The 16,988-nt window shown below is 38.0% G+C and overlaps 1 protein-coding gene across 7 annotated transcripts in view; it reads right to left on the bottom strand.

Moving 5' to 3' along the window:
* Positions 1-253: 253 nt before the first annotated feature.
* Positions 254-16,988, bottom strand: part of Ppargc1a (PPARG coactivator 1 alpha) — a 335,116-nt gene continuing 318,381 nt past the window's right edge. For all 7 annotated transcript variants that reach the window (XM_026402937.2, XM_077803154.1, XM_026402918.2 and 4 more), the window contains exons 11-13: positions 9,784-9,905; positions 9,287-9,438; positions 254-4,274 (exon numbers count right to left, since the gene is read on the bottom strand). In XM_026402937.2, coding sequence (XP_026258722.1) covers positions 4,171-4,274; positions 9,287-9,438; positions 9,784-9,905 — 378 coding nt within the window. In that variant the 3' untranslated portion in view covers positions 254-4,170. The remainder of the gene's footprint in view (positions 4,275-9,286; positions 9,439-9,783; positions 9,906-16,988) is intronic.

The raw sequence follows: 16,988 nt of genomic DNA, 5'->3' as shown, positions 1-16,988 counted from the left end.
AAACGTTCATTACAGAAATCACCATGACTGCCTTTACAGCTTGAAAGAAGACAAGGTAAAATCCAGGAGGCACCCATTTCCTTAGAGCTGAAATGCATCCATGAATATGGAAAAGCAGGGAGAAGGGGGACAGAACCAGAGAGGAAACAGAATCATAATAAGCAAGGAATGTGTACTGATCTGAGAAGCATGCCAGCAGTTGGGTTACGATAAATAAGAAAAGCAAAAGTAGATTTGAAACATTCGTTTCCCTTTATTAGCTCAGTGAGGCTGATGTGTACTGCACATTAAAAAAAAAAGAATCACAGGAATTTTCATACAATGAATAAAACCACAACAATACATGTAGAATTGGCAGGTGGAAGAAAAAGCCCAGCAAGGGCTCAACTAATCTCTCACTTTCCCTCTTCAGCATAGTTCAACCAACAGTATTACACTTTCACCTACAAATCTTAAAGTAGCTCTTTCAAATCAGCAGTTCACATTATTGAAAAATGTCTGTCACATAGGTACAAATTTAGAATCATCACATTATATTACATGGCTATTCTAGGTCATCTATAGATCAGGTCTTAGACTACAGTGATTGAAGTTCTCGTTACAGCCATCAAAGAAGGACACAGAATCATCACCTACTGTAAGCTCACATCTAAAGGCATGAAAAGGTTTCCTTTTTCAACTGACCCAAACGTCCTACCCCAATAGTGCAAAGTTCCTTCTCTGCTGCTTTGAATGTTGACAGCCCGACTGGTGTTCCTGGAGTCATTTAGCAAAAATTGATTTGGGTGCACTGGAAGAATTAGTCTGCTACATCTCTTTAAAAAAAAAAAAATCCCACTTTTCTAAAGCACCAGTTCGGTTACCAAAATTGTAGATGTGGTACTTACCACAGTATGAAGGCAATGGCCTGGGTCATCTAAAAACCCTGCAGATCTATGCTGAAATTGCCTCCTGTGAAGATGGGGTGCACGTGTTCACTGGAAATATTCTCTCCAAAAAAAAAAATTAAAATTAAAAATAAAAGGAACACAGCTTACGTTTCGATGGGCTACCCACAGTGTCTGCATAAGGTACAAATGCTTCACTAATTTGAGATGCGATTTGACATCCATGGAGGAAAACTATCTTCATGGTGACAATATTTGTCAGACTGGAGGGGAGGGGATACATTAATCCTCAACATGAAGTCTGTAGTGTTGTCTCTTGATAAGTGAGAAAAGAAACCAAATAGTTCACTCATGTCAACAATCCAGGGCGAAAAAGAGGATGTATTTAAAATTGGATCACAAAAATTTAAAGGCAAAATAGAGAACGCATCTGGTCCTTAAACACATAATAGGATTTACTAAATATCGATTTCTTAAAAATAATTTATTGCTCTTAATAGTCTTTTTTTTTATTATTATTCTACAACAGAAGATACTCAAAATTCCAAAAGAAAGACTGTAAACTTTAGTTTGGCGTTCACAAAGAGTTAAAATACCTGCATTTAACCTACAGAACAACAAGAATTAGGCGGATTAAAGGTGTGTTACTGTTGTAACGCAGAACCTGTGAACAAGTTCTTTTATGTTGTCATAGTATTTTTATTGCTTTCTATCTACTTAGAAATAAGAAGCCAAAAACTCAAGCAAGCATCCGACAGGACAGACAGTGGATTCACTCAGAACACAGTATGCTGGTGATAAATGACTGCAGCCGTCAAAATCCGCTGCATTGGCCTGGGGGTGAGACCCATTGTATAAGATCGTGTTGGGCGAGAGAAAGGAAAAGAACGCTTAAGTAGTAGGTATGTCACATCTTCCAGAAAAGTCACGGGAGCCAAACAGTAATCGAATCTCAATTTAGAAACTTGAATACACACTCCAAACGTCAGTGAATTCCATTCCAGGGACTCCACACTCAGATGAAATCCTGATGCTCAAAATGGAGGTTTTTCTGAAGTTTTTTTATTGAGTTTAGCAGAAGCAATGTCATCAAGAACAACATCATGGTCACGTCAGAGGCCATGCTAGTGCAAGTAGAAACACTGCTTCTGCAAAAGGCGAGTTTCCCCAATGAAGAGTTTACACTCCCACCTGACAACCGCCATGCATCCTAGGGGAATTTCTTCTGGCTTTATTATTTTTATCATCTCATAATTTATAATAAATAGGCTATCTGCAACTGATAAATATGTCTCTTTAGTAAACAAAGGAATGAAATATCAGTATTTATACAGGATGCATAACTGTAAAAAATACAGATAAATACCATCGTCATACTCTGCCAAGGGAAAGAGATACTGGCTTCAAAGATAGTCTTCAGACACACATTAATTATTGTAAAAATCATACTGTAATTATTACCTCAGCATTTTGTATCAAATTAAAATCACAAAAATTAAAACAGAACAGCATTTTAAAAAGATTTTTGACCTCTATTTTCAAAACTACTGTTGATAGAGAAAATAAAAACATTTCTTAATGGTTACCCATTGAGAGACTTTACATAAAATCATGATATCTTCTAGAAAAATTTTAGATGAGAAAATTTCATTCCCCTAACAAATCCAGTGTATAAAACTTCAAAGAAAAACAAGCAACAAGAAAATGTGGAAAAATATCGCAGAAGTGGTTAATACCTTGAGGGGACTAGGATAGTTTTTGACAAGATGCTCAGATAGAAGCTCACCTAAGAAAGGAGGGATGGATGTGCGTAAAGCGTCATTTTTTTTTTCGTAGTTGCACTCAACGGACACACACACTGTCTTTTGTTTTTTGTTTTTTGTTTTTTACAATCAAATATATATAAGCAGTAAGTTCAGCTTCTAAATATGTTAGTGTACAATAATTGGTTCACCTCATAATTACATTTGAATATTCTCGATTAAGAAAAATTTAGCAGTTTCGAAAAGAAGGCTGCATATACAGTGCATAGCTGTAACAAAAAAGAACATCGTTTTATAGTATGTACATAAAATAAAAATACTCCATTTAACATCTGTAAATACTTAACTACATCAGAGAATGTAGCGATTACACTATCTGAACACATCCAGAGAGTTCTACTCAACTCTCCTTTGTAATGTAACACCGCGTCCGCGTCTCGGGAAGAACTGCTGAACGAGCTGCACGCTTGACCATTGACAAGGCTTTTAAGATTTGCAGTGGAAGATCAACGTTTTGGACATTTACATGGGTGTCAGGACAAAGGACGAACTACAGAAACTTCAAAATGTTAGGAAAGTTTAGCATTCTGGTGCCCGCAGCATCCTCTCCCACCCAGATTCCATGGCAAAAGGAAAAGGGAAAAGAAAGAAAGAAAAGAGAGAGAGAGAAAGAAAAAAAAGAGAAAGAGAGAAAGCAGGAGGGAAGAGAAAAAGAGAGAGAGAAAGAGAGGGAGAGGATGTTAGTTCTACGGAACCTGTGGTTTCTTCGGGATTGTCACATAATCATTAGGTGAGGAGAGAAAGCTTGCTTCAAGTTGATTTTGCACTTTCTTAAAAAACAGAGTACGGAGGCCGATGCCCTGGACATCAGCAGCTGTCGTATTAGGGTTGTTTTGTGGTTGATTGATTAGTTTTCTTTCCTTTTTAAATTTATATGTATATATGTATATATATATTTTTTTCCTTTTGAATAGATTGTGAACATTTTGAAGTTCTAGGTTTTAAGTGTGTCTTCATGGAACTGCTGCCATTTGAAGTGGTCTGCCCTTGCACATTCTGGTCAGGTGCCCCTAGTCCTCACAGGCACACACACACACACACACACACACACACACACACACACACTTCCCCCAAACCAAGCGTGCACATGTGCACACGTACCCATACACATGCATGCACGCATGCATGCACATGAACACACGCACACACACACACACACACACACACACACACAGTCACCAAAAGACTCCGGGGAAAGCAAAGCTGACACCCATAAATAAACTTGTGCTTACTGGATATCACTCTGTCTCTTGCTTCTTCAGCAGCTCTGCTCATGTAAACCATTGTTGTTGTGGTTGTTCTTGTTCTTGTTGTATTGTTGTTGTTTTGTTGTTTTGTTTTTGTACAGAGAGTGTAAAGGAGGAGAAATTCATAAGTATGACTTGCAATAGTCTGTTAGGGAAGGGCGCGCTGTCCCGTGAGGTATTCACCATCTCTGTCGTCCTCAGCCAGGTAACATGTTACCTGCGCAAGCTTCTCTGAGCTTCTTTCAGTAAACTATCAAAATCCAGAGAGTCATACTTGCTCTTGGTGGAAGCAGGGTCAAAGTCATCTGAGTTTGAATCTGAAAGAAACCCAAGCCAGGTTAGATACACTCCTTGCTGGCGGCCATTAACACAAGCATCCCAATTCAAGATTATCCCATTCACTTGCAATTTGGCCCATCAATATGCTTTTAAAAAGCAATGCTCAGATGTTATTGGATATATGCATGTATATATGCAGAGCAGGTAGCCATGAAGTTCCAAAAACATATACCTATCGATTTTTTTTTTAAGATTGAAACACTTCTGAGGGGGGAGGGCACACTTAATACCTCTGTTTTATAGATAACCATCCTCCTCTTCCCACTGACATAAGTGACTTGCTTAGGACTTCTCAATAACTTAGATGCAGAATCAGCACAAACTGGAACTCATGTCCTCCTCACGGGGGTTAGTCCCATTAAGCATACAAGCCAGTTAAGTGGGACAAAGAGAACCAACAGAACTTCTTGTGGTCTCCAACCTGCTATATCCCTTTTGAGGCAGGAGGGACATACAGTCAACCCCGGCGTCTACCCCTGAACCTCTACACACTCCAGCAGCAGAGGTGCAAACTCGCCCCAAATTAGATCCAGACAAATGTTTCAGAGCCCGGGAGGGTACATTCACCCTCTTTACTCATTAATAGAAGAGAACAAATATACAGCTATAAATAAAACCAAACTCTTGAAACCTTAAACTAGCCCGAGTCAGATTTTGTGCAAAATTCCACGTGCTCCTTCAAATAACCCTTAACAAAACAGATGTGCTTCCACAGTGTGGAATGTAAAATGCAATTCTGTTACATAGTTATAATTTTTCTCCATTGACATCTACAAAGAAGTCAGATATTTCCTGCTGGTCTTTTGCAAGTGAGAAAGGTTGGCTTGGAAGTATAATAAAAAGCCTCTTACAAATACATTCATTATTTGAAAAACATTAATTTGAAGGGAAAACAAGACCTTTCTGGAACACATTAACAGTTCTACTAAAATATGAGCATTCCCAAGTCAATTACACAAGAAATGCTCCAAGTGATAGAAGAGCGTAATAGATAAAATGGAAGTGCAATTGTTGACAGAATTGTTTTGCTGAAAGAACTACAGAGCTCCAAGTGCCCCAGCACCAGGCTGACTTTCTGCTGCCCCCGACCCCTTCCATCAACTTTCACTTGCTTAGATTTTAAGACAAGGAAATTCCTTTACTTTTCTTTTTCTTTCATTCTTACCATCCCTTGTTCACGTTTCCCCACAAGATTGTCTGGGTAAGAACAACAAGAGTCACAGTTTTGCACAGACATAAAAACAAAGATAAAAAGGTTCTATCTTTCCCCGGTAATATCCCAAATACTCAACTCTTAAATTACACTGGGTATGGCCCTCTTTCATGGTCTAATGAGTGGTTTGCTTAGATTACTAAGGCGTCCTGAGCAGCTGTTATTCAAATCAACTTTTTTTTTTTTTTGTAGAGACAAAGTGTCATTTGGTGCAAAGGGGTTTGAGATCAGCCTCCTTTTGCCTTCTATATCAGGATGGGTGATTTGCCCAGATGGTGGTTCATGTGACAAAAGGCAGCCTGAAGCCATCAAGAATATGAACACATACTCTTCCTTCATTTTGAGAATTTTGAGAATAATTAAATTTCCTAAATTTGGATTATTCTAAGTGACACCAGAACTTCAGTGTTTCTGTATTTTTATTTTCAACAGTTTTTTAACTGGGAAGTGTTGACACCTGTACTGTTGTACAATCATACTGTGTCACCCAACAGGTAACCTCCCCCCCAAAAAAAGAAATCTATTTTGTTGCATGAAATAGAATGTGGTCACATTTCTGAGACAATAATATTCACTTTGCCACTTTTCCTCCCACTAACAGAAGGATGGTGGAACTCAGAAGATAGGAGAAGAATTTTCTAGGACTAACTTAAAAGCCACTCTATTTTTCAAAAGGTATTATTATAAATAATGATACTGTATTAAGAGAAGCAAATCACATCACATTTGGAAACGTGGACACTAGGTAGGTATTCAAATTAATGTTTGTTGAATGAATATATGAATCTCAAAAGCCTGTATATTATTCAAACCATGGTTGAAAACATTTGTATTGGGATCTGGGAATTATTTACTAATAAAGGAAGAGGGTGTATGTAAAATTATGCATATATTCAAAATGCTAATATTTTCATACATTTCTGGGTTAAAAAGGAATTCATGATGGATGTGATATTTCACTTTCCTTATATGTTGGAACATCAGTATTACATATAACTACTTCCTGATCAAAAGTTTTACATTCATAATACCGACTCATCCTTCTATTATAATCCTGTAGTCCCAGTATAATTTCTGTGTCTTTCTTCTTTAATATTTTTTTATCAAGGTGTATTAGAAAGATCCATTTGCTTATAAGACAAATGGTAGAAAGACACAGATACTGAAGATTCATATAAATCAGGTCTCACTTCCTGGCCTCAACAGAGTGGCCTCTAGCAAGTCACACTGAACTTCAGTCTTATTTATAGAAAGGGCTCAAGAATGGTAGCTGAAATCATCATGGTTTGCTCTATTTAAGAATATTGTTAGTTTGACTAGTTTCAATAATAGAAAAATGGGATGTGTCAGCTAATTTTACTTAGAGGAGCATATAAAAACAAAAAATTGGTCCAACCTGTCTAATTTGATAGGTCATTTTTTTACTGTCTTGGTAAAATTAATTTATATTTCATCATTATCACTTTATTCTTGAAATTCATAAAAATTCCCAATTCCTTTAAGAGTCCAGTGTATCTTATTTTCACCATAGTCAGTGCCCTGAAGCACTTAATTTGCATTCTTCAGGTAATAAAGACAAGACACCGGGGGAGAATTTCTTAGAGTTCGAAAGCTTGCCCTGGTGTTGATTCTTCCATCTTAAAACAACTCCAAATTCCTAACTTCCCATCGTGATCGTTTTAAATGATGATCACGTTTACTATTTATTGAACACCTATGTTCTGCCAGACACTGTGATAACAGCTCCCTGAACTTTTATTTAATACAGCCTCCACAACAGTATTGGTAAGGTATTTCACCAAGGAAGAACCAGGAGCTCGTGGAGTTGAATCATTTCTCCAAGACCAGTGGTAAGGCAAGTTGCAAAGCGAGGCTGGCAGGATTCCAACGCAGGGATCTTTTGATGGCACCATGCCTACACTCAGAGAAACTACCTCTCCTGCCACTAGAGAGCTTGAGGGAACTGGAAAATCCCACGCTACCACCCTGCACATCAAACATACCTCTAAGAAAATACAGAGTGAGCTCAGCAATGGCAAAGTTTTTATTGCTGCTGGCTAGGCAGGGAGATGAGAGGAGGGGAGGAGGCAAGCTTCTCAGAAATATTTCAGGGAGGTGCCAGTTCAATTTGGAAATACCATCCAATCCTCCCTCTACCATGATGAATCGTGATCTAAGGCCCCTCTAGGTAGCTTATTTTAAACTCTAGATGTTTTGAGAGACCAGAAACACCCTGGCCTTCATCACCGAAGGAAATAAGTCAAATCAACTCAAGGCTTCAATCTGTCTTGAGTGTTTTTATCAGCCAACATTTGAACAAATGACTTGCCACGTTTTATATTTTTATCCCTGGGCCTCCATCTCTCTAACAGTCAGCGGCCTCTCCCCTGCTCCACACTATCTATTTAGCTTGTGAAGTGAATTATAGCATATTCCCTCTGAACAATGCACACCACCAATATCAATTACTCCAGAAGACATCACTTGGTGGAAAGAGAAAAAAAGAAATCCTTGTATTTGGTATTCATTTCTCTCTTTACACCACGCAGGAGCGATAGCAATGATGTCTGGTAATGCTGAGGAATACATGCATATGCTAATTTTATGATTATAATAAATTAATTTTGAATAATGATGTTATATGCACAAGGCATTTGCCTTCCTTCACTCCTTCCTCAAGGAATCAAAAGGCTTACAATCGTCACGGGAGATAAGGAATGACAGGCAAAAGAAGAAAATCAAAATTGGAAAGGAAATTAAGATGTCCACTGTAGCATTATTTATATTATCAAAAAACTAAAGAGTGAATAAATCTGTCTCTGGAATGGAATGATTAAATACAATGATATTATTTGCCCAATAAAATACTGCATGATCCTTAAAATGTGTTGATAGAGTATTAATCCTATGAATCACATCCTCAAACATAAGAAAGTAGACATTCCAAGACAAAACACTGCAAAGCAACACAGTCAGAGGGTAATAGTGGTTATCTCTGGGAGATGGGTTGAGAGGGGATTTTACTTTTCTTCTTAATAATTTTTATATTTTCCAAATTTTACCCCTTGAGTCTATACAACTGTTCCATCTCATTAACTATGAAATGGGGATGACAATGGTATCGTCCACCCCCTACAATAACTGGGGTAATTCAATGAGAAAATGCTCGCAAAGCCCCTGGCACAGTGTCCAGCACATGGACGAGCTCATCTTCTTATCTACTTCAAAGAAAGTAAATGTGAGGTGATGTAGCCTATGAAGCTTTCACTTTTGCCTCTCAACTTGCAATTCATAGAAAATAAGAATATTTTTCAGGGTTTGTGAATTAATAAGGAAGAGAGAATAGGACTGTCTTCTATTCTGTTCCATAAAACAAACATGGCACTGCTAAGTTTACAAAAAGGATTCAGGATAGGTATGGAAAGGAAAAGCAGATCACAAACACATCCACACAAAAGACACGTGTGTGCACTTTATACACCACAAACATACACACAACACATGTAAAGACACACACACACAAACACACACACACACAGAGCAGTGTAAGCACCTATGCAGCTAGTACAAGAATTTATTTCTGCCAGTTATTGTCAAAACCTAGGACCCCTTGATTCTGAAACTGTTTCATACATTTTAAAAAAATTCATTCAAATATTCCCTCCAGTAAAATAAAGTGATGAGATGCTCCAACCCAAGGTGCCTGCAGAGTACGTTTGCTTCCATTTTGAGCTCTACATTATGGATTCCTCACTCTACGTACAATAAAATCCATACCTAGGTCTGCATAGTTAGACTTGAAAAATTGCTTGCGTCCACAAAAGTACAGCTGGAAGTCAGTTTCGTTCGACCTGCGCAAAGTATATCCATTTTCAAGAGCAGCAAAAGCATCACAGGTGTAGCGGTAGGTAATGAAACCATAGCTGTCTCTGCAGTGGACAAAGAAGAGAAATTCAAAACTGGTTAAGGAGCATTAACATACAGCACTGTAACCCTTTCTACTTTGGGAGACTTTGCTGGGGCCAACGTCTGAGCTACTGCATCCATTTATCAGTGTGATTGTCCTGTCAAGCAGCTAAATACTTATTTCTGGGACAGGAAATCTCAACTAGAAAGATTAATAAATAGGGATGAAAGAAAATAAATAAGGTTCTGAACTCAACATGTCATCTGTCAAAGCACTTACACTGGCAACTCCCATCCCAGTAATCTTAGGGCCATAATTTTTTACATACGTCAGCTTCTAAACAAGAAATAATCTTGAAGATTCTCACCCATCATCCCGCAGATTTACTGTGCACTCCTCAATTTCACCAAAAACTTCAAAGCGGTCCCTCAGTTCTGTCCGTGTAGTGTCAGGTCTGATTTTACCAACATAAATCACGCGGCGCTCTTCCTATGGGGGCAATGTAAGCAGAGACTTTAGCTAGTTCTGGAGATAGCAAAGAGGATGCCCCTCTAGAAGCATCCGTAAAGTACAACCATGCATAAGAGAAACTCACAGAGCATGCCAACTGGAACAAACCATGTACCATGCCCAAGAAAAAACTACCATAGAATCCAAATTCACTTTCCTTTTCTTCTTTATCAATTTCTTCTCTCTCACCCATGCATGCTTTTTCTGTGCCTCCATTCTTTCCTACTTTTCCTATCCATTTGGTCCTTTCCTTACATTAAATTGCATGTACTGGGAAAGAAATTTGTGCAATGAGATCTTTTCTTTTCTTTTTATCAATGGATAACTGACTAATACCTGTGAAAAGTTTGAATACTTATATCTTGATGATTAATCTAGAAAAATATTACAATACTGACTGGCTTGCAAAACTATTTAATTTCTTACCAACTCAGAATTCTAATAAGGTGTTGTACAAATTTTAACATTCTTAAAAAATGGTTCTTAAATTCTAGTACACACAAAAATTACTTGGGATCCTTGTTTAAAATACAATGTATTGGGGTTTATCCCACTTGAACAATGAAAAAAGAAATTGTAAGACAAGGTTCAGCAATCTTCATTTATAACAAGTACATCCCAGTGCATCTGATCCAAGTGGTCTAAAGACAATAATTTGAGAAATGTAGTCTTAAAATGTAGGCCATTTTAAGCCATGAGTCTCTGAAGAGTAAGAACTAAATAAAAGAGGCTATAAATTTCATTTTGCCAATAGATCTGGTCTTATTTTAGGAATAGACTAGAGGGGTGTGGCCTAATTTTCACAATTGAAGTCAATATCATCATAATCTGAAAGTCATCAGCAAGTTGTAACTCACAAAATATGGGAAGAATATTTTGTAGCCTGAAGACAGATTCCCTTAAAAAAAAAAAAAAAAAAAGATGCATTATCTTTCTCAGTGTAAGACGCAATCCTGCAGCTCTTGCTCTAAGGTGGCAAAGCCAATGGCGATGTCTCTCAAAACTGGGAGAAGGGTTTTAAGAACACATGGAGTTGAGAACAAGGATGTGTTTACCAACTAGTCTATGTCTAGCAAGGCCAAAGGAGAATAAAATGAACTTAAGTTTGCACAGGATTCAGTTAACTGAAGCAAAGACCAGGAAACACAGGACCAAACATAGACTTCACCTGTCTAAGAGTTCTCCCTGGATGCACTGAGAGTCTCCATTCTTGGATGGTAGGAAAGGTAATTTAGGCTTGGAGTAAAGAGACATCCTACAATATCTATTGAATGCTTTTCCTTTTCATGTGCCAGATATTTAGCAAATGATCTGGCAGATAGGGAGCACGTGATGAACACTCATGAAATGTGACTGAACACTTCACAGACTCCACACCTCCTGGATGGACGGCTCATCGGTGCTTGGCCATATTTTACATACGCAATACTCTGGTCTCTATTTTCAGAGTCTCAACTTCAGACTCAGTCAGCTATCTACTTGACATCTCAGGCTGGCCATCCCCTAGGCATCTCAAAGCGGACCCGCCTTACCAAACCAGGCTCTCCAGCTGCCCCTCTCTTCAACTGGTCCCTTTCACAGGCCCTTGCATCAGTGAAGTTAACACCATCTAGACAGCTATTCAGGACAGAAATCTGAGCACCTCCTTTAAGCATATCTGATTTCTCCTGTCTCCTTCACATATCCAGTCACCAGGTCCTCTTGAGTTTAATCTCCTAAATCACCTTCTAGTCTGTTTCCTTTATTCGCTCTCCCCTAAGCCAAGCTGCCAGATTTTCTTTCTGGACTAGTATGACAACCTTGTCGCTTAGATCCCAGTGTCCACATTTTCTTTCTTCCAATCTGTTCTGCTATTGCAGTCAGAATAGACTTTACTAGGGAAACAGGAATTTAATCATGTCAATTACTATCAAAAACATTTCAATGGCTTCTTATAACTTTTAACAAAAAGCATAAATCATTAACAAGACCTGGTAGGCAGGCCTAGCATGATCCAGAACTATCTCCCCAGTCCATTCTTTCCTGGACTGGTTTCCAGCCACACTGAGCCTCCTTTGGACCCCGGCATATACCACATTCCTTCCTCCCCAAGGTCTTTGCACAAGCCATTCTAGCGCTTCCTGGAATATCCTTCTCATACTTCACCCCAAGCCCCTTGCATACACTTCCTAGAATTACATTAAGCTTAGCGCTCATTTCCTTTCTGAGACTTGAGATGAAATCATACATCTTATTAGTTGCTGTCATGGAATGCAGCTATTTCTATTTCTCCTTTGTAGCTCTATGCCCAGTTGTGATTAAATAATAAATGGTTTCTTTATTGTTCAATGTCTGCCTCCCTAGTACCACACAGGACTTCATGAAAATACAGACCATATCTTTCCTTTTAACCATTCTATTTTAAGTATAACTGAAATATAATAGAATCTCCATGAATAGTCCTTGTAAAAGAAACCAACTGCCAATTAATTAATCATTTTGACACTTAACCTGTACCCTTGGCCACATTAAAGATGCCTAAGTGCCTTACTCTCCAACACAAAGGAGATTGATAGTTGGGTTGGTGCTTTTATTATAGGAAAAACTGCCCAGGTAGCTCAGCTAAGTGGTGTCACAAAGTGAATACGTTACATGTTTGCGGCCTTGGGGGTGTTAAAAAATGACCTCTGGAAGTCAGAGGTGGTACTGTACTGAAATACTGGGTCCAACATAATTCCTCTGACAATGGCTATTGAGCCTACAGAAGTGGCCAGATGAAGCAGAGCACACAGCTCAGGCTGCCTGGTCCATTTCCATGTAGATTGTATGTCTCAACTGAAGGCTGTGGTTGTGCACATCCTGGCAGTCGATGAGTAGAAGTGGATGGTGAGGCTCATGCTGGAGCAGTGTGCACACATCAGCAAGGCAATCACAACACCAAATTCCATTCTCTTTACACAGCCAGCTTCAGCCAAACAGCCAAATGGGATGGGACTGTTATATAAACTTAAATTTCCTGGCGCCTGCTTGCATGCGTGTTATGGATTTTTTTTTTTTTTTAATGAGCCTTTTAGGAAAGTTACTACTATATAGAGGGAAAGGAGAGGGAAATGCAGAAGGAGAGAAAGAAATTGAGCCATAGCAAAGAAATTGCTCAGCTACCATTATGGGAATACACACAGTCTACGTATTCAAGGAAATTTGAAGCTAAAGCTAAAATCGACCATATGTACACCCATATGCAGACATATAGGGGCTGCTCCTGAACTGCAGTTTTACACAAAGTTGTATGCAACAATGATCCACAAAAAAAGAAGATGAACCTAGAGGACCTTTTAGAACGGACACTGATGCATTCTGCAGGGAAAAGAAGAGACAAACTAGAGGGAAGAAACAGGAAATCCGAGGGCCGTTCTGCAATATGTAAATCAATGGATGTGTAACCGATGTGATTCTGCAATTTGTATATGGGGTAAAAATGGGAGTTCATAACCCACTTGAATCAAAGTGTGAAGTATGATATATCAAGAACTATGTAATATTTTGAACAACCAACAATAAAAATTAAAATAAAATAAAATAAAAAAAGAAGGCATAACAGCTATATGTCTGTCTATCTACCTACCTACCTATCTACCTATCTCTTATCTATTTATCATCTATCTATTCATTGACAAAGGTACAAAGTACATGAAAGGAAACAGATTGAATAGAGAAATAAACACTTCATTAACAAAAAAAAATTTAAAATAAATAAATAAATAAATTACCTTTTCATCTATCATCTCTCTTTATGAAACATAGGAATGGGACCAGGCCTTGCTATCTTGCAGTCCCTTACAAGGAGCAGAGACTGAATGCATGTTGAAATTTTCATTTGAGAAAATTATTGAAGGGCTTTGTTTTCCAAGTGCTAAAAAGGAAAATAGAAGGCATCTAAAGGTCTAGAACGTAAAGACAAAAATCTTTCCAAGATTGGCCAAGATGTCTAGCAAAGAACCAATGCTTTTTAACATGTTGCAGTTGTATTAGACAGATGAATAGATTTCATATCTTTAAAAAACCTTAACATTTGCAGCCAATTTTTCAAGACATTAATTTCTAAACAGGAGATGAAAGGAAAAGAAATCAAAATGCTTAATAACATTTCCAACTTCTTAAAGGCTTGAAGGAACTCGAAACCTTTGGAAAAAGCTCCTTGAAAAATGATTTTCAGGCCAGTTTTCACTATTGAGGAGGACGGAACATTTATCAAATAACTTTTAGCTTCAATTTTCGCAAAAGCTAGTTTGCTGATGGGTGGGTAATAAAATTGAAGATTTACTTTGTATTAACAGCTATACTAAATCCTCGTTATACCAAAACACAGGAGATAAATAAAAGGAAACAAAAATGACCAAATTAACCACTTTGTTTTACCAAAATCTTTATCAAAAACAGCAGAGAGCCTCCCAGTTAGCCAAGGAAAACAAACAATGGTTGTTTCTCATCGAACAGTGAGCTGCTTGGTAAAAAGAACTACGGAAAGACAGAAAGCAGTAGGGAGATCAACACTTATTGAACCCTATGTAGGCCAAGGACTGTGTTTAATGCATTTTTCTGGATTATCTCATTAAAATGTTCTATAATGCTAGATACCTACAAGGAAGAGCCTGTTGTAACTTGGAATTTGCTTCTCAGAACTTTTATTCTACATTTCCAAGCCAATAATGCCAAACTTCCTCCTCTCCCGCTAACTGCTTATCGACCTTGACAATGAAGGGTGTGTGTTCATTTCCAGATTAGTTGCAATATGACTTCCTCGAAAAGCCTCAAGATAGATAGGGCTGGAGGTGTAGTTTAGGGGTAGGGAATGTGCCAAGCATGCTTCAGACCATGAGTCTGAAGCCTAGCACCATACACACAAAATCAAAATTCCCAAGAGATTATGAATACCTGGGACAAGAAAGGGTGTACAAAGGTACCCTTCTAAAGACAAAGCAAGAGAGGTAAGTGGTGAGATGGGAGGATAGGGATGGCAGAAAGAAACACCAACTCTCTGAAAAGATGCATTAAAAGTCTTTGTTTTCCTTCTTTCTCTTTATACTGATTATACTCATCTAATTCAGAAGTTGTGCAATGAGTGTTTGCTACTCAGAGGCGTCCTTAAGGGAGAAACAATTTTCCAGTCATTTTGCAGTCACCCCATTCACTACTACCCAGGAATCTTCCTGCTTGTCATGGAAGGCTAATGTGAATAAATCCAGGCTCCTCTACTTCAGAGCTACTGTCCAACTAAAAACCAAGATGCAAGTAAACACACTGTCCAGTCAGAAAGTATGAAACATGGCAACTACTTTCAAATAAATGTAATTGAAGTATAATTAATGTATGAAAAGTTGCACATATTAAATGTCCAGTTGGGGGTGATACACGCACCCCATCCCAGCAGTATAACCAAGATAGTAAACTTATCTTTCATCTCCATAAAGTCCCTTTGTGTTTCTTTCTCTCTCTCTCTCTCTCTCTCTCTCTCTCTCTTTCTCTTTCCCTCTCAGGAAAGTTACTACTACATAGAGGGAAAGGAAAGGGAAATGCAGAACATATAACATGTAAACATGAGAAGGATCCTTTTAGCATAATTCAAAGTGCACATTATCATATTATTAACTATAGGGAATATGTTGCACAGCAGATCTCTAGAATTTGTCCATCTTACCATGAAACTGAAAATGTGTAAATACTGAATTTAAAGTTGCAATCTAATATTAGACTCACATTCATGAAACTGCTTCTTAACAAGGCTTGACTACTCCCACACTGAGAGAACATGGGGTGTGGTAGGCTGATAGGCTACAATGAAAACCTAATGCATTTCCTTCAAAAAGAATAACTGAAACAACTTCATTGTTTTCCATTTGGAATAGGTTTATGGTCATGGGTGATGACATACTGTTCCTGGCTCCAGGGCTGCATAGTGACCAACAAAAAAGAGCAATGAAATGGATGGCCACTGCCCAGGCACATCTGGGTTTGGTTTTAAGCACTGAGCCATATCATAATGTCTAGATTTGTCCTTTAAATTAACATCCCATTATCATGTTTTCTGGCAGGAAACTGTGCAGATTGCAAATGCAGTTGGAAGTAGAATGCACCAAGAAATTAGAGCAGTAACAGTTTAGACAGTAAGTACTAAATTCTGGCTTGAAGAGCCCAATGTAATTTGAATTATTTCAAGTTTAGGAGACATACAAAGGCAGAGAGTCAATTGGCTTTTGAGAAAGAGTTTAGGTGGGAATTGTAAGAGAATAGCTGAGGAAACAATGGTGATGTTCCACCACACTGTACGATTCTGTATTAGTAATAACTAATAGTGTCCTCTTAGTTTCTGATTTGATGCCATGAAGTTTGGCTGGACTTAGACTTTTGGAGGAACAAGCAATGAAAAGTTTGCAGTCATCCTAAACTATGGAACTAAAAAAAAAATGTAATATAGTCCAAAAGACAAAGCTAGAAAACAATAATTCTGTAAATATTTTTATATTTTGAATGGTTCTTTAAAATTTTCCTTTTGGAGCCTCTGTTTTGATGGTTCCCTAAATATGTGAAGGATTTGATGAATGATTAATCCAGCACTGCATCCAAGATATTCCAAATGTAATTTGCTAATCATTCATCACTTTGAGGGTGTCTCCAAAAGTAAATGGGAGTCATCTACCTGGTAGGCAACTTAGAGGAAGGCTCTAGTTCCCTTAGCTCCTTCGTAAATGAATTTTAAGCTAATTTTAGTCAAATGAGTCAAAAATTATTTCCTGTAACCCTGTAAAAACATACTTTGCAAATGCATTATGGCACAAGAAAGCAGACCATTTAGAGAAAGGAAATCAATCAGAAAATCCTCCTGTGGGTAAATTCATTAAATAGTTTCACTGTGCCTTCAAGATAGATTTCAAAATCTTTAGCATGAGTTATAGAACCCTTCAGAATCTGCCTTTCACCAAACCTCTCAACTTATTTCCTGCTCTTCTTGTGCCCTAGTATTTTAGTTAAAAGACTCGTAGTTTCCTAATATATTGAACTGTTTTCCTGAAACTTAGTTTAAGC

This window comes from Urocitellus parryii, chromosome 10 (assembly GCF_045843805.1).
Source record: "Urocitellus parryii isolate mUroPar1 chromosome 10, mUroPar1.hap1, whole genome shotgun sequence".
In the NCBI taxonomy this organism is placed as follows: Eukaryota; Metazoa; Chordata; class Mammalia; order Rodentia; family Sciuridae; genus Urocitellus; species Urocitellus parryii.
The sequence above is the reverse complement of the archived record's forward strand: the minus strand, read 5'-3'. Positions and strand labels throughout refer to the sequence as shown.